Source organism: Thamnophis elegans, chromosome 4 (assembly GCF_009769535.1).
Source record: "Thamnophis elegans isolate rThaEle1 chromosome 4, rThaEle1.pri, whole genome shotgun sequence".
NCBI lineage: Eukaryota > Metazoa > Chordata > Lepidosauria > Squamata > Colubridae > Thamnophis > Thamnophis elegans.
The window spans coordinates 72,809,301-72,834,734 of NC_045544.1; the positions used below are offsets into that span (position 1 = coordinate 72,809,301).

Genomic DNA, 25,434 nt, shown 5'->3' on the forward strand with positions numbered 1-25,434 from the left:
TTTCTTTTCTTCATGACACTGGTGAGGCCCCGCCTCCCCTGCCTGCACGTCCCTGGTACAAAGTGAATTTGTTGACAGAACAATAATGAAAGAACATGTTATGCAGAGGTGTATCATAGAAAGAAAAGTTATCTGCTTTCCCAAGCACTCATTCATTGATCCTGCGCCGAGGTGGCGCAGTGGTTAAATGCAGCACTGCAGGCTATTGCTAGATCAGCAGTTCAGCGGTTCAAATCTCACCGGCTCAGGGTTGACTCAGCCTTCCATCCTTCTGAGGTGGGTAAAATGAGGACCCAGATTGTTGGGGGCAATATGCTGACTCTCTGTAAACCGCTTAGAGAGGGCTGAAAGCCCTATGAAGCGGTATATAAGTCTACTGCTATTGCTATTGCTATTGCTGTGTAATAAAAATAATCTGTTTCTATTATTTCGCCAGTGGAAACTGATCTGATTGTAGATCTTGGAAGAAATACTTTAAAGCAGGAAAAGCCAGAGGAAATTGGTTCAAAACAGTCAAGTATTACCTTAAAACATTATTGAAAAAGGCTCTTAACTAAACATCATGAATTTTATAGAATGGTAGAAGTCACTCACTGAATAGCAGTCAGTCTCTTTTCTTCACCTCAGTAATGTTTTTCTTTGAAAGTTTAATTATGGTCATTAATCTTTCCTTGTATAATATACTTTAATGAATAAACCCCAATTGGCTAGGTGTCAGCCCCACCACGCAGACCAAATCAAGAAATCAGCCGTACAAGAAGGCTCAAGCTATTTTTATTTTTATTGGTTACAATAACATAATCTTGCAATGCTTTACTCCCATTCACTTAAATATATATGAATTAGGGAGGTGTTTGCCCGAGTCACTTATGCATGTCTCTTTGTTTTGACCCAAACGTGCTTTTTTCAAGAAGCAACTGGAATTCCTTGTTTTTCTTTGAAGATGTTTCTCATCCAAGAAGCTTCTTATCCAAGAAGCAAGAAGAAGATGAGAAGCAAAACATCTTCAAGAAAAAAGCAAGAAAGCCCAGTTGCCTCTTGAAAAAAGCACTTTTGGGACAACCATGACCTGGGTGACTGAGAATTTCCCGCAATTCCTTGTTTTGACTTAAACTATGTTTTTTTTCTTTCATAACTGATCTTTTGAAGGTCATCTTCCTTACTCTATATATGTATTTATACAAAATGTTGAGCAGAAAACAGGCACCATATAAAAAAAATTGGTTTCAATATGCCCCTTGGAGATGGGAGAAATTTACAAGAACCCCCTTTTAAGCAGTGCTCTAAACGAAACAGATATTTTTCTCAAGGGTTCCCTCTCCTGGCTTTGTCTGGGTCAACAGTAACAGTAGTTTAATTAAACCAAGGCAACTTTTCTTATTTATTTGTTAGTTTTTCACCCTGCCTTTCCTCTAGTCTAAGAGATGTGCCCAAGGCAATGCACATAATTCTTCCTCCTCCAGTTTTTTCCACGGTAACAACCTCATGAAGTAGGCTGAGAGACCTGCATTGTACTTGATTTAGTTTCCAACTAATGGATGCATTACAGGTAGTCCATGATGACAGTCATTTAGTGATTGTTCGAAGTTACGGCACTGAAAAAAGTGCCGTATGTGAGTTATGACCATTTTTCACAATATGACCATTGCAGCATCCTTATGGTCACGTGATCAAAATTCTGACCCTTGGGAACTGAATCACATTTATGACCATTGTAGTGTCCCGGGATCATGTGATCGCCTTTTGTGACTTTCTGACAAGCAAAGTCAATGGGAAAGCCAGATTCACTTAACAATCATGTTACTAACTTAACAACTACAATGGTTTACTTAACAAATGCATCAAGAATGATAGTAAAATAGGACAAAGCTCACTTAACAATTATCTTACTTAGCAACAGAAATGTTGGGCTCCATTGAGGTTGTAAGTTGAGGACTACCTATAATTATATAAGTGAATAAGACTCAGTCCAATCAGAAGGCGGACAATGTCAACTCATGCATGGATGTTATCTCCACCTCTGTTGAGAAATTGGGCTGCTGTTAGTGTACTGCCCATGTTATTGCCTAGGGAGCCTGCCCAGGCCCTCAGTTTTCATAATTGGATTGATGGTTGACCTTTATGCTTTCGATGCTGGGATTCCATGTCCTGGGGATACAATCTGGATGTATTTGGGATTTCATGAATTCATACCGGGGAATCTAAAGAATGATGTATGTAAACAATCATAGACTAGAAATGGTAGTTTATCTTGCAGGAGTAAAATGTATCTGAAAAAGGACATTAATGTTTATCTCAGTCAGACATTTTTTTAGCCCAAGTCAAGCTTATTTCTAGAGGGGGGGGAATGGGGGGGGGAGACTCATTTGAGTGGTTTGTGCCAGCCACTTACCACAACCGTAGTAGAAAATGAAGTGACTAACGTTGGCTAGATATGCAAATTTGAGATTTGATAAGGTAATTGTAATGATGAAAGTATTAAGCATCCATACAATTGCATGATTTCTGCATCTGCAGATTCTTGTACACACTTGTTCACAATTACCTATATCTTTCAGAGTGAAGGAGGAACAGATATCTTGCAAGCTTTTAAGGTTCTTTGCAGAATCTTTTTTTCTTGCTCGTATTTGGTATGAATTAGATAGTCCTTGAGAAGACGATTGAGATAATGTCTTCTGAGTTTATATGCACTTTTTTAAGCATTAGGATTATAAGGGTGTTTGGAAATGCAAATGGCACCATGTTATTTAATACCTATATGAAACCAGAGGAAATGCAGTAATCCTTTGGTTTGGGGTGAATTATCAATAAAGATTTCCCCTAACCAGTCATGTCCGATTATAGGCAGTAATGCTCCTCTGTTTCTTAGCCAAGGGCAGCAACGTTGCTCTATACAATACAATACAATACAATAGCAGAGTTGGAAGGGACCTTGGAGGTCTTCTAGTCCAACCCCCTGGCTAGGCAGGAAACCCTATACCGTTTCAGACAAATGGCTATCCAACATCTTCTTAAAGACTTCCAGTGTTGGGGCATTCACAACTTCTGGAGGCAAGCTGTTCCACTAATTAATTGTTCCATCAGGAAATTTATCCACAGTTTTAAGTTGCTTCTCTCCTTGATTAGTTTCCACCCATTGCTTCTTGTTCTACACTCAGGTTGGAGAATAGTTTGACTCCCTCTTCTTTGTGGCAACCCCTGAGATATTGGAACACTGCTATGTCTCCCCTAGTCCTTCTTTCTATTAAACTAGACATACCCAGTTCCTGCAACCGTTCTTCATGTTTTAGTTTCCAGTCCCCTAATCATCTTTGTTGCTCTTCTCTGCACTCTTTCTAGAGTCTCCACATCTTTTCTACATTGTGGCGACAAAAACTGAATGCAGTATTCCAAGTGTGGCCTTACCAAGGCATTATAAAGTGGTATTAACACTTCACGTGATATTGATTCTATCCCTCTGCTTATGTAGCCTAGAACTGTGTTGGCTTTTTTGGCTGCACACTGCTGGCTCATATTTAAATGGTTGTCCACTAGGATTCCAAGACCCTCTTACAGTTATTACTATTGAGCAAGGTACCACCTATACTTTACCTGTGCATTTCGCTTTTCTTGCCTAAATGTAGAACCTTACTCTTTTCACCATTGAATTTCATTTTATTAGATAGTACCCAATGTTCAAGTTTGTCAAGACCCTTCTGTATCTTATTCCTGCCAGCTTGGTGTCATCTGCAAATTTGATGAGTTCCCCATTTATTCCCTCATCCAAATCATTGATGAAGATGTTGAAGTGTACAGGGCTTAAAACCGAGCCTTGGGGTACTCTACTGCATACTTCCGTCCATGTAGATGCAGTTCCAGTGAGGACTACACGTTGAGTGCAGTTGGTCAGCCAGTTACGAATCCATCTGGTGGTGATGCTGTCTAACCCACATTCTTCTACTTTATCTAGTAGTAGGTTATGTCAAATGCCTTAAGGAAGTCCAAGTAAACTATATCGACGGCATTCCTCTGGTCCACTAATTTTGTCACTTTGTCAAAGAATGCAATAAGATTAGTCTTATTGTGTTGGCTTTTTTGGCAGCAGCTGCCAAGGTGCATGGAATGCTGTTGCCTTCACACCAAAGTAGTGCCTATTTATCTACTCACATTTGCATGATTTCAGATTGGATAGGAGCTGGGGCAACTAACAGATCCCTTCATACAGCGCTCAAATCTCAAACCCGCGCTGTCAAACTTTCCAGCTGACAAGCTCTTTGTCTTTAGCAACTGAGCTATTGCGCCCCATATTATTGTATTAATAACGATTCACTCTTCTTATTCAGCATTTAGATTGCAATGTATTTGACATAGGATTGCTTTTGAAGAAACTGAAAAATAGTCAATCCCAAATAAAATGGAGTGAGTGCTAATGGGCTTAAGAGTGTAAGTGTAATTCTAGAGTTCTGGTTACTGCATTGATTACAAATAAACTTCCAGGTTGGAGTCAAACCTCTGGTCTTGGGCTTAGCTAATGTGGCTATGTATCTCAAAGCGCATCTTTTGTCCAGATTTGATTTTTATCCTGTTGTTTTTGATCAACTTGGCGGTGTACATACTTAACACTTTACCCATCCTATGCATTTACACGAAGAGGGGGTTATCTTTTTAAAATTAATACGGTAGCTATCCAGAGCTTTATAAAAAGGGAAGCAGAGATTGAAGAGACAGAAACAAAGATATATTTACATGCAAAGTATTTTATCAGTGTTATTACAGAACAATGTCCCCCATTCTCACAAATGATCAAAAATGAACAATGTCCCCCATTCTCACAAATGATCAAAAATTGAAAAGGGTGGGGGACACTGTGAAGCTCCATTATAATGAATTATTTTACCTATCCATTAGCTATAATTTTACATTTAAAATGTATTTAATTCCAATAGTTTTAACATGGTTAAATCACTAAAAGAGCAATAATTTAATTGGGTATGCCTTTTTTATAGGTTTGTCATTAGTTGTGCTGTTTCCTTCACACATTAGTCATCTTATTCTCATGATTTTTTCTTTAGCTTTCATTATTCATATTTTGAAAGCAACTTCATTATTATGATTGAAGTATCCCACAAGTAAAATTTCTACAAGACCAATGAATATATTCATAGAAATAAGATGTTATTGTTGTTGTTGTGATAATTTGCCAACAGTGCATAAACAGTCGTTGAATATGAATATATAGATATCCTTCCCTATTTCTGCAAAATGTGCCAAATACTATACCAGAGCAACCATACATTTACTTTTTCGGTAGAAAAGTAATATATCCTGATAAATATCTTGTTATAGAGTTTTCCTTGCATGTTTCATTAGAATTAACTTCCAAGTTCCATTGCATTTATGCTCAATAAACTATTGGCAGGACTATACTTTCGGAATTACTTATTCTCAACTGTGAATTTTCCAAGGATATCTGAACTAGATGAGGTCAAATAATAAAATGTGTTGTGATGTAAACTCTAGCCTTTTCATATTTATATCCTGGTGGAGAATCATGACACCTTAATACACATTTCATAATTTATATAAGGTATTTTATTAAATAATTCAATTAATGGTCTGTAGATGAGAATTTTTGGTTTTGCAGGATTTATGTATAAGACAATGATTCATGTTTTTAGTACAGAACATAGCAATCAATTGTCAATCTCCAGATGAATTTAATTCCTGTCTTCAAACTGTGCTTTATTTTTTAACAGATATGCCGCTAAAAATTCTATAGGGTTTATAGGCCTGAAAAGAAAAAAGATAAACAATAGCTATAAAATAAAATTCTTTTAACTTCAATTAACTTATGAAGTTAATATGAAAATTAAAACATAATTCAAATCCTATTTTCAATATTATAATATTCAAATACTGAATATTAAAGCTATAGAACATGTTGCTTATTTAAAAAGAAGAAAATACTTTGAATGTCATTCCAGATTGTCAAGCATTTTATTATACAACCAGTCACTAAAGTATATTGAATAATTCATGACTAAATTACAGGCCTTGCTGATTTATTAATTTGAGTTAGAACTTCAATTTCATGTATTAATCTGTGGTTTTGTTCTCACTTGATCATGAGAGTCAAAACATGTCAATGCAGTCATCTTATGAAATCACAAATTCCTTGAGATTCCCAGACGTAGCAGATGGCTACATGGTTTTAACATCAGTTTTCTCAACTGTTTTATCAAGAATATTGTTGATTCTTTGATTTGTATTTAATATTTAAATATTTTATTAAGTATTAATATGTTATGATGACTTTTTAAAAATAGTTTTTATTGAACATTTTTACCTTTAAAAACAGAAAAAAAAATACAACAACAAAACATATATAACAATGTAAAGTAATTTTACATATTTTATGATGTTTTAAGTCAAAAAGAGAATTTTTCAGCTGAGGACTGTGTGCTAGCAGGAGATACAATCATTCTGTTTCTGAAATATATTACTTTCTGATATGGTCCTCCTCAGGGCTTTCTCTGTATACACTAATCTCTTTAGTTCCAACCCCCATTCTTTCTACTCTTCAATTCAATCCTTTTTTCACATATTTGATATCGCAGGTCATATTTTAGCAGGTTATTGGCCATCTTGAAATGCGAACTAGATGGAGGGACGTCCAGGAAAGAAATGGTCAACTGACAATTGAGATGGAAAGAAGAGCTAATGACTAGCTCTTTCAAATTGTTCTCTGGACAAGAAGAGGACTTGAGATTACCCACAAGTGCTCAAGATATTTACTTTTCATGAGAAGACTTCAAAATAGTGTTCTCTAGTAGGTTTTAAAGATCTGGAAAAGGAGGGAATAACCATCTTGTTCAAATCATGATTGATGCCTTTGCTTCCTTTTGAAATCACTTTGGAAATAGCTTGTTAACTTCTTTTCAGCTATTAGGAATCTTTGAATTGACAGGTTTTATAGCACTGGGTGAATTTTCTTCAACACTTAGTAAAAAGTACAGAAATTAATTTTAAGAGTGTCTGCTTCTATAAATGGACCTTGTTTAAAAGACGTTATGGAAGAGAAACAAGTATTACCTAAGATTGAGACTGATCTGAAAGCAGATTTAAAAATGGCTGTAAGAATATGATAAAAGATGCTACAATGAAACAAACAGATGAGGCCTTAATAATTAAAAGAAAAATACAAACAAGAAATCAAGAGAGTGATTTGGATAATTTTATATATAACTTACCTCTCCTTTGCAAGGACTGCAAGGCCTTGTAATAAGATAGGGACAACTGTCTGATCCAGATATGCACGTGTAGGTAATGACTGAAGGTCCACTTTCTGCTTCGATGTTTTTTCTGCACTTGTTTTCTCATTTTCCACTATCCGCTTAAAATTATAAACATACGCTTCGTGAAGATTTCTATCCCATCTCTAATTGAAATCCAAATTTCTTATTTAAATTACAGAGTTTCCAGGCATTCCTTTTGAGGTACTTAGAATGGGTATGACCAAAATGTGCAAGATTAATCTTTAGCATTTTTGAGAATTTAAGGAACAAATTTAGTGCCCTAAAATTTGGAGGTACATAAATCTCCCTTGATCATTCAATTAAAACTTCTTAAGTTGCACCCATGTGCCCTTCAAGTTGCATGCCTCTGTGTCTAGAATATTTCCAAAGTTCTATGCATTTTATTATAGTCTACACAAGCAAAATAATATTCTTCTGAATGGAACAGAACTCCAAGCAACAAAGCTGAAAATACTCATGCTTTTATTCAATAGAATTTATAGCGTCGGTTAAAGTCTTGTTGTACCAAAGTATACATATGAATATGCAAATGTATTCCAGAGACTTGAGTGGCCAATCCAGAATCCCATGGACGTATGAATCTTTAGAAACTCTTGAACTGTAACATCTGAAACTCAGTACTGCAATTTTCCAGCATCCGGCAGAACTTAAAATAGGCTTAGCATAATTTCAAAAATATCATAAATGCCCCATAAGTACTCCCAAGGGATGGGGGGAAATAAGATTTCCATCTCTAACAATATACTAAGTATCTCTCCACCTAATTTGCATCATCACAAAGCAACCAAACAAAGCTTTTTGCAAGGCAATTATAAAAACTTATTTCATCAAGTTTTTTTTTTAAAAAAACCTAATAGACACCTCTCTAATTTTCAGTACGGTGTCATAATCTCAGAACCAATATTCAATCAAACGTTCTAATACATAATATACATGAGACTCCATTCAGCAACTCCATTCAGTTCTGTATCCAAAATTATACACTGAGTAGTGTATCATTAAATTTAGTTGGAAATAATCAAATCTCAATTACCTCTACATTTTCTGTAAGGCCATATTCTGCATGTGGATTTTCTGGAACCTGTAAAACAACACACAACCATAAAATAACAAGAAAGGAATATTTGCCTTTTTTTGAAAAACAAAATATTAAAGAATTATTATTACAGTTGCTGGTTTAAGCCCTTACCTGTGGCTGTCCCTCGATAATCTGTTCAGTATCCATGTTGTACAGAAATTAAAATAGTCTGAGAGAACTTTAAAAAAATGAGAATTGATTATACAAGTTAATATATTATGACATACAAGGCTAACATTCCGAACCTCAAAAGATATTTTGAGACCGGGACCTCGAAGTTCTTTTGCTACTCTCCCAGATTCCAAGTACTTTTTATATTAAGCCAGTAAAACAAAACTCTCTTAAGCAAGCGATATTTAAAAGTGATTTCACGACTTCGACGAGGCTATCAAAATTACCTGGGGGCCATAGACTGAGCAGGAACTAATCCCAGAATTAGAAAGCCCATGGATGAGATACATATTTATTAATTCAAAAGGAAGCCCGCTTTATTCCATGTAAGCGGAGATTGGATAGCAGCTTTTACTCGGCGTCCTAACAAAAAAGCCTTTTTTTTTTGCAGTTAAAAATCAAGCAGGGAGGAACTAAGTGGTTCCGGCATATAAACTGCCTTAAGGCTGCAAAGTGCCTGTGCTCCTCTTACGATACTTACCCTTCGTCAACTAAATTCGGTTCCAAGATATAACTGGGAAGAAACGGCCCGTCGCGGAGCAACGAGGAAAACAGCCGTCGTTACCAGTCGTAAAAATATATTGGTTGTCGTACGATGTTGTGCCATGGACTAGGAGGGACGTCGCACTTCACGGGCCACCAAGATTCCTCCCCCCCCCCATTTGTGCGCCTGCGTAATAAGAAATGTCTCCTCCCCCGAGCGCTGCACCGAGTGGGTGGAGACTGTTGGAAAAAAAAACACCTCTCCGGTTGGTATTGAGCCGTGTAAAATGCGGGCTATGCATCCTCGAAATTAAAATGGTGCTTACTCACCGAATCGATCAGAGTGAAAGAGTCCTTTTTTTCAGACGTTTGCTATAAATTTAACAATTTACAGAAAAGAAGCTATCACCTCACCACGAAGCAGAATTTTGTTCTGGATGAAGTACGGATTCGTGTTTTGCAACAGGCGTCTTTAACTTGCAAGCATTCAATGCTTTCCCTGTTTAGAAAAACTCAAGATGGGAAAAGGTGGGGCTTTCGGAACCGGGCTGCTGAAGTCCAGTGGATTTGATGTTTCCTGTATATTTGCTGTCTTCTAATGGAAGTCTGGATTGTCGCATAGTAGCTCTCTGCGTTGAGAGTATGAAGATTCCTTATGTAGATTCTGATGTTTATAGAGGCAATTTATTTGTTATAAACATCTTGATCCCAAATGAATTCTAAAATGTTAAATTACTGTAAAGTAAAACACCTTACCTTCTATCTTCATAAAATTATTTAGCACACTCCACTCTTCAATGAGGTGCCAACATATTTTAACTCATCAGCATTTTCCCCCTGGCTGCAGGGCAAGAATGCTGCTTTTTGCCTTCAAAGGGTAACTCATACTTGGAGAATAGTATTTCTGGTAAGGAGAGCAGAAAGCAAGTTTCCAGCTTTTTGGGATGGGTGGAGCAGGATTAATCATTGTATGAAATCCCTTGGAAGAAAAGGGTAGAGTTTCTCACTCCTCTGATTTATTGCACAATTCAGAATATATCAGGGTGTACTAATGTGTCACAAGATTTAATAAACACTTTTTACAATTAAGCCAAGACCATATCACTTTTTGCTTCCTTGAATGAGATTAATTACAATTTACTTTTAGGGACATAATCTCAAAAGTTGGAAGGAATGAGGATTTATTGTAGTTCTTTGATGCAGCCTCTTATGAATTATTGGAAATCCCAAGAAGCCTGTGCCCATAAAGCATATGCTTGGTAAATCACAACACACTAAACTGGAATCTATTTTACTTGATTTTAGTTTAGTGCATTGGGTAGACTTGGCCAAATGTAGCAATCTTATTTGCTGTCAGTCTTTCAAAATAAGACAGGTCCAGGAATAAATAACACAAGGACTACTTTATTTTTATAAGACAACAGTCTTGAAATCCTGCCAGAGTATCTGTCTGCCTTCTTTTATACCAAACAGAATCAAGGCAGGATTATCTTGAGTTTATTTCTCACTCCTGAATTGTCAATTGTTTAATGTTCTTGCATTTCTTCTTCAAGTTTATCTCCATATTCCTCTTGGCTTATGTGAACCAGGCATTGTTTATTAGTAGTACTGACTAACTGAACAAGGGAGGGAGAAGAGAATACTGGGACACAGTAGTGACAAAATAATCCTATAGTATAGAAAGCTCAAGGGGTCAGTGTGATAGATTGCCATCTTTTCTTTTTCTTATTCTAGCCATTGTATTTAAAAGTTGTATTAAGTTCAATGGTGTTTACAGAACATTGGATTTGCAACATGTTTTAAGAAGAGGGAGGTGATAAAAATATAACTTTGTGCATCAGAATGACATTTAGTCAAAAGTTAATTGTGCCATATTTAAAAAGTTAATTGTGCCATATTTAAAACCAGTTTGAGAAAAATTGCCCTATGTGAAGGTGTTTAGATCACTACAGGTGTTTAAGGTGTGATGATAGACTTAAGATAAATGGGGCCTACAAGATGTTGAATCTGACTGTATCTTGTGGCAGCATGGTTTTACAGTAAGAGCCAATAGATGAACTTCGCACATGTGATACATGATACATATTTGCCTTTTTACCGTTATGAGTGATATATGTGCTGCTAGCACTGCACTATTCTGGATAGAAAATTCTGCTGTTGTACCTGGGAGATCTGTTGGAGATAGTCTCCCAGACGAGGAATTACAGCCTGAGTGCTCCTACCACTGGGACCACTTTGGCATTTACTTTCCACCTCCTTTGGGTCCCGGTACTTCTCCAATTTCTCATACAGCTTATTCCTGATATTGCTGTTATTTGGTGCGGCTATATCTATCACCACTGCAGAATGTATAGAGTAGCTTCGGAGACAGTTCAAATATATAGCGGCAGAGTGCAAGATGCAGGCGGAACAGCATACACTGAACAGCATAAACAAGTAGCTGGCACTGTATTCAGGAACCTCTGCACAATGTATGGACTAGACCCTCCCAAGTCCAGATGGGAGTTTCCACAGAAGGTCATGGAGAATAACAGAGCTAAAATCCCATGGGACTTCCAGATCCAGATGGACAGGCAAATTTGGGCCAATCTACCAGATATTGTGGTAATAGACAAGAACCAGAAGTGATAGTGAAAAACGTAGCAGTGCCATACAGTAGCTGTGTCTATACTACTTAGGAGTAGCATAGCAGTAACTGATAACTATACAAAATTGGAGATTTGAATTATCTGTACTGAATACTTATTTTATCTCCGCCCTACCTAGAATTTTAAGCTTCATTATTAACCTTTTAATGGGAGAGATATTAGCATTTTAAGGAGGCATCAATGCCTCTTTTTGAAATCAACATTTTTAACTAGTCATTTCTTTAATCTGGAAAAAGAGCCTATAAACTACGATAGCTTATTCATAAACTAAATGAGAGACCATATTCCTTTAACACACATTTTAAGGACAATATAAACCTAGCTGGGAAAGGAAATAATGTAACCTATAAAATTGCCATTTGTGGAATGTTATCGAAAATGTTCTTTGTTGTTCTATTCTCACATATAATCAATGTACTTTTATTGTTTGATCGCTTGCTTTCATATGCATTGCATATATTTAATATATGGTTTCTGTACCCTATAAAATATGTTACAGTTCCCCTTAATAAACACATTTTGCTTTCAAAAGCCATTTTGCAAAGTTAGTAAGCAAAGTTCAAGCAAATTCAGCCCCTGACTTTCTACGCCACATGTGGAATACTATATGTATTAACATAAAAGAGAAAGAAAAGAAAGACAAAGTAGCCTATAAGGATAAGGCTAAATAGGAGTTATACTTACTACCTTTACAAACGCTCTTTTTAAAAACAATGACACATTGACCGAACCATAATGGCATAGCTCACACAATAACACTACAACTCCAATCCTTCATCTTTCAATATTAAGCCCAAAGCAACCGCATAACTATTTATTGGGATGTGCAAATCAGCCATGGAGTTCGGTGCAACGCCTTAGTTTTACAGCAAGCGAGAGGCAGCTCTTGCCGATTTTGAAAACATAAAAGGGGCTTATAAAGCTACCACATTTCTAGGATCATCTGACAAGACACCACGAGGAAAAACATTCTGACTCCCATTCGGCAAAGGTTGTTTAAACGACATTACCCAGACTGCATCGCTCTCACACAAAGGACGAACTTCCTAACGTGGAATGGAACCCAAACTTCCGATATCCCTCTGAAAAGAAGCATTGCGCTCCGGCGTCGATCGCCCTATGACTAACAATAGACCCTGGAAAGGAGCTTACGGAGTTTCTTATTCAGAAAGGCTCGCTACGTAGACTTTCTCGTCCGCGCGTGTGAGAGATAGCGGGGTTGAGCAAAAAAGGGGCGTAGCCTCCGCTATGGCAGGCCCTCGCAGGTGGTTGTTGTCAGTCGCTGGCAGCGGGTTATGGCTACGGTGGTGATGAATGAATTCTCCGGGAGGGAGAGGGAAGAAAAAGGGCTTAAGCGCCTCCAGCTCCCCGACTCGGACCGCCGGAGCCTCACCTTCATCCGCGGCCGGTTCGGCTTCCGCCTCACACCGCCAACAGGCGGCGGTGGCTTCTCCTCACAAGCGGAATCTCTACTATTTCTCGTATCCGCTTTTCGCCGTCTTCGCGCTGCTTCGTTTCCTCGCCTTCCAACTCGGGCTGCTCTTCGCCTGGCTGTGCGAGCGCCTCTCCCGCGGCGGGGCGTTGATGGCCGCCGCCAAGGGCACCAGCCGGGCAGGCGATGCACCCGAGTCGGTACGAACCTGTCACAAACGCGCCTTCGAGTGCATCTCTACGGCTCTGCGCATCGACGAAGACGAGGCGGGTAAGCTAAGTCGGGGGTTGGGGGAAGCGGACAGGGCCGACGGACGAGCCCGAGGGGGAAAGCTGCGAGGTTCGCCAGCTGTTCGGGGAAGCCTTCCTTTTTCGGCTTATTCTCGTCTAGAAGCAGGCTCGGTTTTCTGCTTCGTCATAGCCTCTGCTTTCCCCTCAGGCTCGTGGCGAAGCGACAGCCGGCATTACTGCTATATTAGGGCCGGACACCTGCTTATCGCCTAACACGGCTGTGCCTTAAAAGCCGCTACGCCTGTGTGAGCGACTCTCGCCTTAAGAAAGCGAGGCGAAGGGAAGGAGCTGAGAAAGATGATCTCTCGGGCTCGGCGTGGATGGAGCTGGCGTCGGGATGTTGAGTGCCAGCAGCGATGAACATCGCTCTAACGTCGTTAACAGCCTTAACGGGGCGGGTGGGTGGGGAGAGATGCTCTTAGAGACAGGTGTATAACGGGAAGGGACGGGATTGCAAGCGTTGAATTGCCCAGGCCGAGAAGACCCACGTTACAACCACACAGCAGCAGTAAAAGGGTTCCTCCTCTGCATGAAAGATGTTGATAGGAAGGGCTTGTGGGTGGAGCCCATGTGAGGGGAGGCTTTGTTGTGAGTCTGAAAGAGACTTTGTGCTACAGGATTGGGTTAAGTCTCTTTGTTCTCTAGGTTCAGGTTGTGTCTTATTCATGCATTGCATTCCTCCCAGTCTCTTCTGTAGTGACTCTCCAGCTTACATGTTTACGGGTGTTATGTTATTTTTTTCTGGCTAGCATGGTTTTTTAATTTTTAGGCTAGGGCGGCCGTTCAGTTGATTTTGAACTCCTGGCAAGTGCCTGGATAGATCTCTGCAGTTTTCTTGGCAAACAATTTTGGAAGAGATTTTCCCATTTTTCCTCCTAGTCCTGACAGAGAGGCTGGCCCAAGGTCACCCAGGTAGTTTCACACCTAAAGTGGGACTACAACTCCCTAGATATAGCCTGGTGCCTTAATTGCAACACCAAACTGGCTCTATGGCTGTCATTACAGAGGAGAAAAAATAATTGCTGTTGAATGATGACTTCTTTAGGCAAATGATCCAAAATGGCATTTTCCTTATACGGTTAGGTTACTGTACAGCAGTAACTTAAGCAGGAGTATGTTAATGTTAGGTGGAGTGTGGATGGTACAAGTTGTGTCTTGTCAGTTGCAAACTGTCAATAATTAATAGCAGCTTGCTGACAGTAAAGTTTTGAGGCCGAGCTAAACCCATTGATAGAAGCGCTTAAATACCATATCTACATTTTGCAGATTTGTAGATTTTGTGAGATATGTTGCTAGAACTCTTTCCTATTGAAATAGATGAAACCACCTTGATGTGTTAATTTTTATCAGCATCACTACCTTGATTAGATCTATTCATTTTTGCCTTCTGTAAAATATATTCAAGCAGTTCATAACACACAAAATGGAAAGAATAAAGGTTAAATTACATTTGTAGCATTGTATTGTTGTGCCTATTTCTTGGAAAGTGAGACTTTCCAAGTTATACTTGTTGGAAAATATATGCAGCCACCTTACACTGAATCAGGCCATTAGTTAATTATTGTCCAATATAATATATTTGAAAGCCAATAATTTTTCAAACAAAAATCTGTCACATCATTGTTACCTAAGATTTTAAACACTAAAAATGTCAGATAGTTAACCTGCATACATACATGTGCTAAAAATGTAGAAATGCTCTATTAATGGCAGTATTTTAGTTTTTCTTAATTTTTGAGTTTTATATCTGTTTAAAAAAATTAAAACTTGCTTTTAGAAGTTGATGAAAATTTCTGCTCTGTTGTCCTGTTTCTATTCCGCAACAATAGTATGTATGCAGCAAAAGATTTACTTCAGTTAATTCTACACAGTACCATAGGGTGAAATATTTTGATTAAATGTTAACTGCAGTGATGATTTTCCACTGTCTTCTTGGCTGTGGTTGCATGACATACAGGCCTACAATACATATTTTAACCTTGTTAATATTTAACCACTGTGGTTATTTTATGGTAAATTGAGTAATGATTAACTATGGGTTAGTGAGAGGTAATCACAAGCATTATTGGAGCTCTGTTTCAAGCCACGTTTTCTGGAATAGGATGCAAGTAGAGAGATATATTTGGTTTGGTTTGGTTTTGGTTTTATTTGACTTGTATGCCGCCCTATTCCTGGAAGACTCAGGGCGGCTAACAATCAGAAGGGGAGGGGGTACAAAAATCAAAATAGAAAACAGAAATTTAAAATACAACAACAGTCATAACCTCGAAGTGGGCTGGATAGTTCAACAGCCCCAGGCCTGCCGGAACAGCCAGGTCTTAGTTGCTTTGTGGAAGGGTGGTAAGGGTCCGGATCTCAATGGGGAGATTGTTCCAGAGGGCCGGAGCAGCCACAGAGAAGGCCCTCCCCCGTGAGTCACCAGCCGACATTGGCCAGCAGATGGAATTCGGAGGAGGCCTAGTCTGTGAGATCTAATAGGTCTTTGAGAGGTGACTGGCAGGAGGCGGTCTCTCAAGTAACCAGGTCAATCAATATACTGTATACTGCAAACTCTCTTGATGACCATTGCACCTATCTCCATTCTCACAGCTGGTGCTAGAATGCTTGTAAAGACATTGATGTGTTTTTGTTATAATTGATCTGTTTGGGCTGTTACATTTTTAACAGTATTAATTGTATTTTTCATGTTGTAAACCACCCCAAGCTTCAATACATTTATTATGTTTGATAGTAGTACTAATGAAATATAATTGCCTCTGAGGTCAGAGAGAAAATATACCAAAATTGTTTTGATGAAGACTTTATAACTACAGATAGAAAACTAAGAAATTGTGACTGTGTTCCAAATAAATTATATTGCTTCATAACTTGTTAATAATCCCTTCAATGATGAGAGAATTGTATTTGTACTGTACACTAACCATAGATTAGCTTAGTTTTTTGCAAAATCTCTATTGCTTTGATTATTGTACAGCAATCCTTATGGCTTGCAGCTGTAATTTCTGAGTGTTCTTTTATAGAACAGTTGGGGTCAATTTGAGATGTTTCTTGTCTTGGCTTAATTTGTGAGAAGGAGAAATGTTAAAAAAGCTCTTGCTTCATAAAAAATAGGAAGGGTTTGTTTATTTATTAGATTAATATTTACCAAGGCCATCAAGAGTTTAGCATAATACTTTCCCACATTAAAAATATTATTTACAGTAAACTCAACTCATGATGCTTTTGATGATTTCATGGGCTTAACAGTTTGAATAAACGACATATAGTATCACTAACACTGTAGGCACAGGTGTAATTGGAAACAAAGTAAAAAAAACAAATCGGTGCATCAATAAATGTTTTGCCCTAGATGTTTTGAATTCAACCTTTCTTCTTTGCTGGACTCAAATGACTTTATTTTTAAGTTTGCACTTTATTTGTTAGAATATTTTAATATTCTCTGAGTCTTGAAATATTTTTAGAAGTCAGGCACTACTTATTTCTTAAGTTAGAATATGAGATACTGTCTAAGCTTAAAATTAACTTAGGAAGCCATTTAAAAGCTTTAAGACATAAATTAATTTTGAATCTAGTATCTAGGCCTAGATTTGTGACTTAATTAACTCAGGCCGACATATAAATTTAGCCATGTAAGTCCTGAAATATTAAAACTACTTAGGATAAGGATCAATAGCTTTTCACTTTAATTTCTATACCTTCTTACTTGTGCTTGATTTAACATTCATGATTTATTATTCACATGTATTTTATGTTATGATAGCATGAATTAAAATAAGTAACAATTAAAAAACTTATTGCATAAAATATGTAATAATTTATTTCAGTTACTTATATTCTGTCACAGGGTAATCTTCCTAAGTGATTTACAATTTATAAGCATAAATAATGATAAAGTATTTTTTTAAAAAGCAAGTATAAAATCATTTTTAAAGGCAGCTGATGGTAATGAGAATAAAGAAGGAAATTCAATTCAAGAGATTTCTGTGGTAAATGCCATCATTATCTGTTTCTTCCTGTCCCTTGAGAAATACTTCCTAAAAGAGAGTTGGTAGAAAATTGAATAGAAAAGTCCAATTGAACAGACTTCCATGATGGCAGTGATGTAATGCTGACTTTCTCAGCTGTATAATTTTTAGCTAGTGTTGTATTTAGATTACATTGCCTTTCACTGATTCTGATGTAATTCTAGTCTGATGTAGTCATTATGCTACTATTATTTACCTGTTTTTTAAAAAATAAGTTTAACATGTTTCAGTTCAATTCCATGCCTATAGTAAGGTTTGGTACAGAACAATTTACCCTAGACACAATTGTCTATTAAAATCTTGTGAATTTTTAAACCTGCCATTTCTCCAAACATTTTAATCTTCCTCGTAATATTCAATGTTCTCTAGCTGATTTTGCACAATTAACACCAAATCACCGGACTTCCAGGGGAGGGGGTTGCCGCCGTCGGCAGCTTAACGAAGCTGCCCTCAGAGTTCTGGTTCGTATATCTATTTAAGATCTTAGATATCTCTTTTTTCAGGCAAGAAAAAAGTAGGGAGGGACACAGCTAGTTAGAATCCTCTTTGTAGTTCGCAGCTCTTTTTTTTTTGGCTGCGAACGAAAGAGAAGGATCAACGAAAGCTGAGTCACTTACTCCGGCCAGATCTTCTCAGCTGTTTTTTTTTCAGCTCAAGGCGAGTTACCCCCCCCTCAGGACAAGCCTTTGTAATTAACTCATTTAAGATCAATCCGAGCAGAGACCATACCCGTGAACCCTTTTTTCTCTCTATTTAAAATACCAGCTTCAATTTTATAAAAGACTCCTTTGTTTAATTTTTTTTAAAAATGGCGATTTTATAGCTTCCGCATTTGCTATAACGATATATCTTCAACTTCCTGGCACAGAATTAAGGAAATAACTTTTTACAAACCAATTAGCCCCGTTCCCTCAAAGATTTCTTTTTATCAATTGCCAAAAGTTTACTGAAACTACCTTATCTCAAATCAACATGAGCAGAGACTCTGTTTGCTTTCTTTTTATAATGGCACCGAAATCGAAGCAGCCCAGACGTTCTCTTGCATCTCAGGCATTTGTTACAAAGCCGCAGCTCTTACCTTCCACGCCCCCTACTGGAGATTTGTTAACGAAAGAATTTCTTTTTGAGACTCTCAAAGAATTTAGATAGGAGATGAAGCAACTTGTTACAGATTTATGTGACAAGCTTGATACCAAGATTGCTCAGGGAGGATATGACAAGAGTCATAACTGTATTGACAGACTATGTTGCTGGAATGGAAGATAAGCTGGAGCTCCTGGAGGAAGCCAACTCCAACCTGACATCTAAAATTGAAGTGCTACAACAGGAAGTTGAAAACGCAGAAAAACAACTTGTTATGACAAATTATAAAAAGATGGAGCTTGCTTTAAGAGTTAGGGGATTACGTGAAAATGAACGGGAGAACTTGAAACAGACTTTTTCAGAGGCTTTCAGTCGTTTGGTGGGAAGTCCGGGACTCAACTTTGATTGGCAGATCCAAAAAATTTATCACCAGAATTCGTGGGCGGCAAAACAGAGACAGCTTCCGAGAGACATGATTATATATTTTGCTACAAGAGAATCCAGAAATGCGATATTACAAAAGTTTTATAATACCAGGCTGCGAATTGATGGACAGGACTTGATTGTTTTCAAAGAAATACCACCCCAAATGTTAAGAGCTAGGAGAGACTATGCTTTTCTAACTAAAGAACTCAGAAACCGTCAGATACAGTATAGATGGGATGTGCCATTTGGTATTATAGTTACATTCGATGACCAAAAATATCGTCTTAACTCTGTTTGGGAAGCCCGAGATTTTTATTATGAGATCCTAAAGGTGGGACACCTTGAATCACCTGGACTTGGAGAAAGACAAAGAGAAGGAGAAGAGAAACAACAAAATACACAATTACAAGACAGGAAGTATCGCTTTCCCCTTCCGGAAAAGCAGAAGACCAGAGAACAAGGATCTAGCCGTGCTCCCAGACGAATCGAAAATAAAGTGGATCGTAGCAACATCTATGAACATCAGCCATTGATTAAGGAGATATTCATGAAACCTTTATAAGCATCTTGCTATATTAAATAGCCTTAAAATGATATAACTTCTTTGCAAGGAAATTATATTAAATTAACTGATTTAAAATATTGGCTTAATTCTCAACTTGAACAATACTCTGTGACTTTTGTTTTGCATAAAATGGTATAGTTGTATACAGATGAAGAGACATTAATGCTGAAAGAACTGATGCTGATCTCCTTGGAAAATATATTGTATGGGACTTAAAAAAAAAAAAGACTTGATGGATAATTCTGAACTTTTATATAAATTACTAATGAATTATTTTCCAGGGTGAGGAGGGCGGAGAGCTTGGTGTTTCTGGATCGTGGTTCAGGTTGGAGGGAGTTGGGAGGTGTGGTGTAGACGGGAGGGTAGTGGAGGTTGAATTAGAGCTTATTTTGAGATAGAAAGTAAATTGATTTTTGTATAAACTGTTATTTGATTATAATGCCTGGAAGGATACACCCAGGGAGTCTGTAGGAAGGCGGAGCATATATGAGAGGAGTACGGATGAAAATAAAATATATGTATGTGTATGTATATGTGTGTGTGTATATATATATATATATGTGTGTATATGTATGTATATGGACACGGATAGAGGCAGGACGAGAAGAGTTGGAAAAGGAAACCGAGAGAAGAATTTGAGATGTGTTTATAAACGGGACAAATTAAAGGTTTGGAATCAGACAGATATTTAGATAAAGAAATAAGGCCCCTAGCTAGAGAAGAATTCTATCTGGTTAACTTATTTGGTTTCAATACAGTTTGAAATCCTGCAAGCAATTAATTAACTGAGATTAGGAATGACGTACATTGTTCAAATCTTAATAATGATGGGAAGCTGAGCTCAACGTAAAGAGTTTATTGATTTTTCCTTTTTTTATTTTATTATTTCCTTCTTTTTTCCTTTTTTTATTTTTATCTCTTAATTTTCAATGTACTTGGTTTTAATATACTCTAGACTGTGTTTGATAAAAAGCTAAGCCGGGTATGGGATCTGAGAAGTCTGAAGGGGGGTAGGGAAGGGGGATCATAGGGGGGAGGGGGGGTGGAGGGAGGGGGGAAACATAGTTTCAATTTTCAAAACAACAAGAATGCACTTGTATACTGTTGCTCTTTTCCTTTCTTTTATTTTTTTTTTCTTTTCTTTCAATTTTAGTATAAAATACAAATCGAATATACTAATGAATAGCAGAAATACACCGAAGTGAGGAGTAGAGGGAAAGAAGAGGGAGGAGTAGAGAGGGAGTGAGAGGGGAATGGAAGGAGGGTGAGATGGAGGGAGGGGAAGAAAGGAATGTTAGAGGGGGAGGGGAAGTAGAGGAGGGGATTGCTGAAGGGGAGAAATGAAAGTTGGAGGGGGAGAAAGAAAGGGTGTATGGAGGGTTGAAGTGTTATGTTGGTTTTGTATTTTGGAATATAAGAAGAGTTGTGTTTATTGTTTCTTTAATCGCACAGTATATAAGTGATTGTATAAATTGAAAATGAAAATGAAATAAAACATATATTGACAACACCAAATCATCAGCAAATCCACGTAATTGTGCACTTTAATTTGTAGTCCATTTGTTCTGTTCTCTTGATTAATATCTCTATTTAACAGTTCCAACACTAGAATAAATAATAATAGTGATAAAGGACAGCCTTGTCTTGTTCCTTTCTGGATTTCTCATGGTTGAGTCAAATCTCCATTCACCATTATCCAAGCTTTCTGGAGTGTATAGATGAACTTCAGACCTATGCCTATAATGAGGTCAGACAATTACCCTAGATGTAATTGTCTACTAAAATGCTTGAACAGATCTTGTTTGTAAAATTAGCACTTACTTTTTATTGGCAAACTACAGGAGGATCAGATTTACTCTAAAGTATTATTGTTTTTTTCTGTATATCTTTGTTTTAACAAGAGAAAATTACTTAAGTTTGTCAATGTTTGGACTACTTGGACTAAGACTACGTGCTTATATTTTCTTTCAATTTTGGTTATTGTGGTACAGATAATTATGCTTTGTATACTGTCTGATGTTCTTTCACAATAAAATAATAGAACTCACTTTTTTCAGCAGGACAAAAGGAACAAGCTGTTGAATGGTATAGAAAGGGAATCGAAGAACTCGAGAAAGGAATAGCTATATTAGTTATTGGTCAAGGTAAGTTCATTTTAGTGTTATATGAAGAAGAAAAGCTATCAATTTGGTTTGAAAATTCTGAATAGACAGTTTGGAAGAAAAAAATCTTGAAATTTGTGAAATCCATAGGATTTTTTTAAAATGATGTACTACCAAATTATAATAAATAAGCATTCTAGTGATCTCAGTTACATTCAAATTAAATGCACCCCTTCTAATAAAATGGCATACTAGTCCCTTAGCACAGTTTAGGCACAAAGATGTTTTGTAACATCTTAAGTGTTAGAGGAGAGGTGCCCAGGTACCCTGTTAGGGCAGTACCAGTATATTCCATATTATACTCTATATAGAATCACTGAGAATGCCTCCTTTCATGTTACACCAAGACAGGACTTTCAACAAACTTGTGTAAATATGAAGATTTCAAGTTGATGAAAAGGTTAGACATGCACCTGAAGGCAAAATTAGTATGTAAAGTTTTCTTCATTGTGGAAATAAACTTTCTCTTTTCAGTGATTAGACTAAACTGTTAGCTGTTCACTGAGCGGCTAATTTTGGTAGCATTATTACTTCCTTGTCAATATTTCTCTGTACAATAAATTTGAATTATTCCAAATTCTGGATATGTTAAATTATTATTAATACATCTCTGTCGAGATGTTCATCTTCATCAGAATTGGACTAAATTCAGAGGTTCATGTCAATCCTTATTTCATTCAAGATTGAGAAACTTTTGACCACCCATATGTTGGACTATAACTCCCTTTAATCCTAACTATAATAACCAATGCATAGAAATGCTTACAATTATAGTCCAGCATCTTTGAGGAAACATGACTTTCCCAACACTGATTTAATTATCAGGTAGCCTTAGTTTTTAGGAATTCCATTAATAAGTTGTTGTATTTGGTACTATGTATAACTAGTCTTTACTTAACCATGGCAATTGGAACCAGAATTTCCATTGCTAAGCAATAAGGGTTGTAAAGCACAATGTCCCATGACTGCATCACTTAGCTTTGGCAATTCCAGCAATCTTGGTTGCTTATCATTAAGCAAGGATCATGGATTGTTAAGTGAGGACCTCATGTGACCTCAGCTTGTGATTTCCTGCCAGCTTCCAACAGGCAAAGTCAGTGAGGAAAATGGCAGGAAGTCTTACATCCGATATTGCTTGTGGCTGGATGAGGGGTACCACCAGGTGGGGGTGGGTGGGTAGCTGCTGTTTTATAAGTGCAGCTGGGTAGGTGGGTGCTCTAGACCGTAAGAGAGTGTGCAAGTAGCTGTTGTGTGAATACAAAGATGCTGTAGCCTGGGGCAAGTGCAACTGGTCTGGCAGGTGCACATTAAGAGTGTGTGTGTGTGGGGGGGGGGGGTGTTCCAGGCTATGCAGTATCAGTTTCCTAGCCAAGCTCCTCAGGAGAAAAAGGAACAGGAGCACATGCAACTTTCCTTGCCAGCTTCTCCATTGGCTTTGCTTGTGAGAAGCCAACAATGTAGGTTGGAAATAATGAACAAGTGACTGCCAGACATTGCAACTGTTTTAAGTAACATCCGGTTGCCAAGCCTATGAATCGTGTCCATGGGTGTGCAGGGACAGATAGAATTTCAAGGATGGGATGTAAGTACCACTTGTTTAGCACTGTTCTTACTTCAAATGGTTGCTGAACGAGCGGTCATTAACTGAGGACTACTGTAATGTTTGGCAGAGCCAACTACCATTAGAAGACTTCCTGGTTATTGCCATAATGTGTATAATCATAAAAATTCAAAGACATTTGTCAAAACTGGATTCCTATGATGCTTATAATTTTGAAAATAAGAAACTTGTTCCAAATTAAAATTGCAGAGTTGATAAGTGGAATTGGTTAATAACATATCATAGCTTTTCAGTCAGGATTCAGGCTGGCCTATAGTACTGAGACAGCATTAGTGACAGTAGTGGATGACTTGTTTTGTAGTGATTCTTCTTTTGCCATGACACATACCAGGCAGTGTTTGCAGGGTGAAGAGGTCCAGCCATAGTCCCATGTTATATGAGGTGTCTCAGGACTTGGTTCTCTCTCCTATTTAACACCTATATAAAGCCACTGCAAGAGGTCATCTGCCAGCAGGAGCTTTGGTATTACCAGCATGCTGATGTTACCCAATTGCATATCTTTTCCCAATGTATTTACTAAACTTGTATGTCACCCATACAAGAGGACTTACAGACATTTAATTAAAATGCTCTGGTAAATCATTAAAACAATAAGGATCATAAATTAAAAAATCTTAATTAAAATAAAACTAACCAGGCTGAAGAGACAGGGAACAAAGTGCATACAGGAAAGAGAGGTTATGTGTGTTATCTCTTCCATTAGCCACCTCCATTAGCCAATGCTGGACAAGTTATGCTCTTTGGGTGCTTGCTCAATGCCTGGAGGCTTTGAGGGCCTGAATGGGGACAAACCAGCTATGATGCAATCCTAGCAAAATGGAGTGCTTGTAGATTTTTGACCCCTTAGAATCAGGAGAGTTGACAATTTGAGATTCTGGAATGGGTAACACTCCCCCAGACAAATTTTGTGCACAATTTGAAGATCATCTTCAACTCTTGGTTCCTGCTAAAAGAACAGATAGCAAATATGGCCAGTGTGGCCCTTGCACAAATTCATCTTGTGCACCAAATATTTATTTCAGAGTCCCTCTGGGAGAAAGATGGGTAGTTTTAAAATTTGATAAATAAAAGTAAAAAAATGACTGGACCAGGAGGCCTTGCTCTCAGTCACTTCTGCCCTAGTTATCTCTCATTTGGATTTCTGCAATTCAAACTAAATGAGGGTGTCTTTGAAAGACCATCTGGAAGCTGCAACAGTTTCCAAATACAATGGCACTGCAGTTTGGTGTGCCCTACAGTTTTTCTGATTAACACCTCTGCTGCACGAGCTGCACTGGGTCCTAGTTGCTTTCTGGTTGCAATTCATAGTGCTGGCAGAAAGCCAGGTTCCTTATGGGACCACCTCTGCCGGAGATATCTCCTTGTTCTACTAAGACAGGATGGGGGCACTCCAGGGCCACTCCCTTAAAAGTTGCCACTCTCTTGAGATCCAAGGGATGCATATCTTTAGCCATTTGGAGAGCTGTGAAGATTTGGCTCTTCTCCCAGGCTTTGAGCTAGGATGAGGGTTGAGCTAGGAGGTTGTTTAATCTGGTACCTGGGAAGAAGAATACTTTTGTTTTTGGATTTTTGGGGATTGTTGTGAGTCGCCTAGAATCATTACTGTATATGAGAGAGTCAACTGTATATTTTCTTTAAGTAAATAAATACATAAATATCAGTGCTTCATCCACTGCACTGGCTGTTACATTGTTTCTAGATCCAATTCAATTTTTTGAGACTTGATCCTTAAACTTCTGAAAAATTTGGGAAAAGAATTTTCTCACTCATATTGCTTTCAGACTAATCAATCGTCGTTCTGTGTTACTGTCATAGGTGAAATAAGGCAGAGACTTTTGTTGTAGAGTTGTAGAAGCACTTCCCAAGGATTATGTCTGGTTCCTATACTTTGTAGCAAAACCTTTTTTTAATACCAGAAGTTCTACAGTTTGTGTTCAGTTTTATTTTCTATGACTTGTATTATCCTGCAATAGTGTATGTTGCATTTTATAGTTATTCTGCATAACTAATTGATTGTACTGCATTCTACTATTGTTTTTGTTTTGCTTTTTAGTGTTTAAAAAAACTTTTAATAATTTCAGCCTGTTATTAGGTAATCTGCTTAGATACATTAGATTGGCAGTTACATATATTGAAATTGATAATTAGATATTGA

At 37.6% G+C, this 25,434-nt stretch overlaps 2 protein-coding genes across 7 annotated transcripts in view; one reads left to right on the forward strand and one right to left on the reverse strand.

Annotated features, from left to right (window-relative positions):
- Positions 1–4,985: 4,985 nt before the first annotated feature.
- DPY30 (dpy-30 histone methyltransferase complex regulatory subunit) lies at positions 4,986–9,209 on the reverse strand. 2 transcript variants are annotated; one of them, XM_032214981.1, is made up of 5 exons: positions 9,026–9,209; positions 8,485–8,551; positions 8,329–8,376; positions 7,230–7,372; positions 4,986–5,769 (listed from the first exon to the last, which is right to left on the reverse strand). In XM_032214981.1, exons 2-5 carry the CDS (start codon positions 8,518–8,520, stop codon positions 5,697–5,699), a joined length of 300 nt encoding a protein of 99 aa, XP_032070872.1. In that variant the 5' UTR covers positions 8,521–8,551; positions 9,026–9,209; the 3' UTR covers positions 4,986–5,696. The 2 variants fall into 2 exon arrangements, with proteins under 2 accessions (XP_032070872.1, XP_032070873.1); XM_032214982.1 differs by lacking the exon at positions 9,026–9,209 and adding an exon at positions 8,772–8,989.
- A 3,170-nt stretch (positions 9,210–12,379) lies between these two features.
- SPAST (spastin) overlaps positions 12,380–25,434 on the forward strand; it is a 42,084-nt gene continuing 29,029 nt past the window's right edge. Inside the window, exons 1-2 of one of the 5 annotated variants that reach the window (XM_032214979.1) lie at positions 12,380–13,377; positions 21,557–21,640. In XM_032214979.1, the coding sequence (XP_032070870.1) occupies positions 12,990–13,377; positions 21,557–21,640 (472 nt within the window). In that variant the 5' untranslated portion in view covers positions 12,380–12,989. Of the gene's footprint in view, positions 13,378–21,553; positions 21,641–25,434 lie in introns of all 5 variants that reach the window. The other 4 variants (XM_032214977.1, XM_032214978.1, XM_032214976.1 and 1 more) reach the window with 4 other exon arrangements.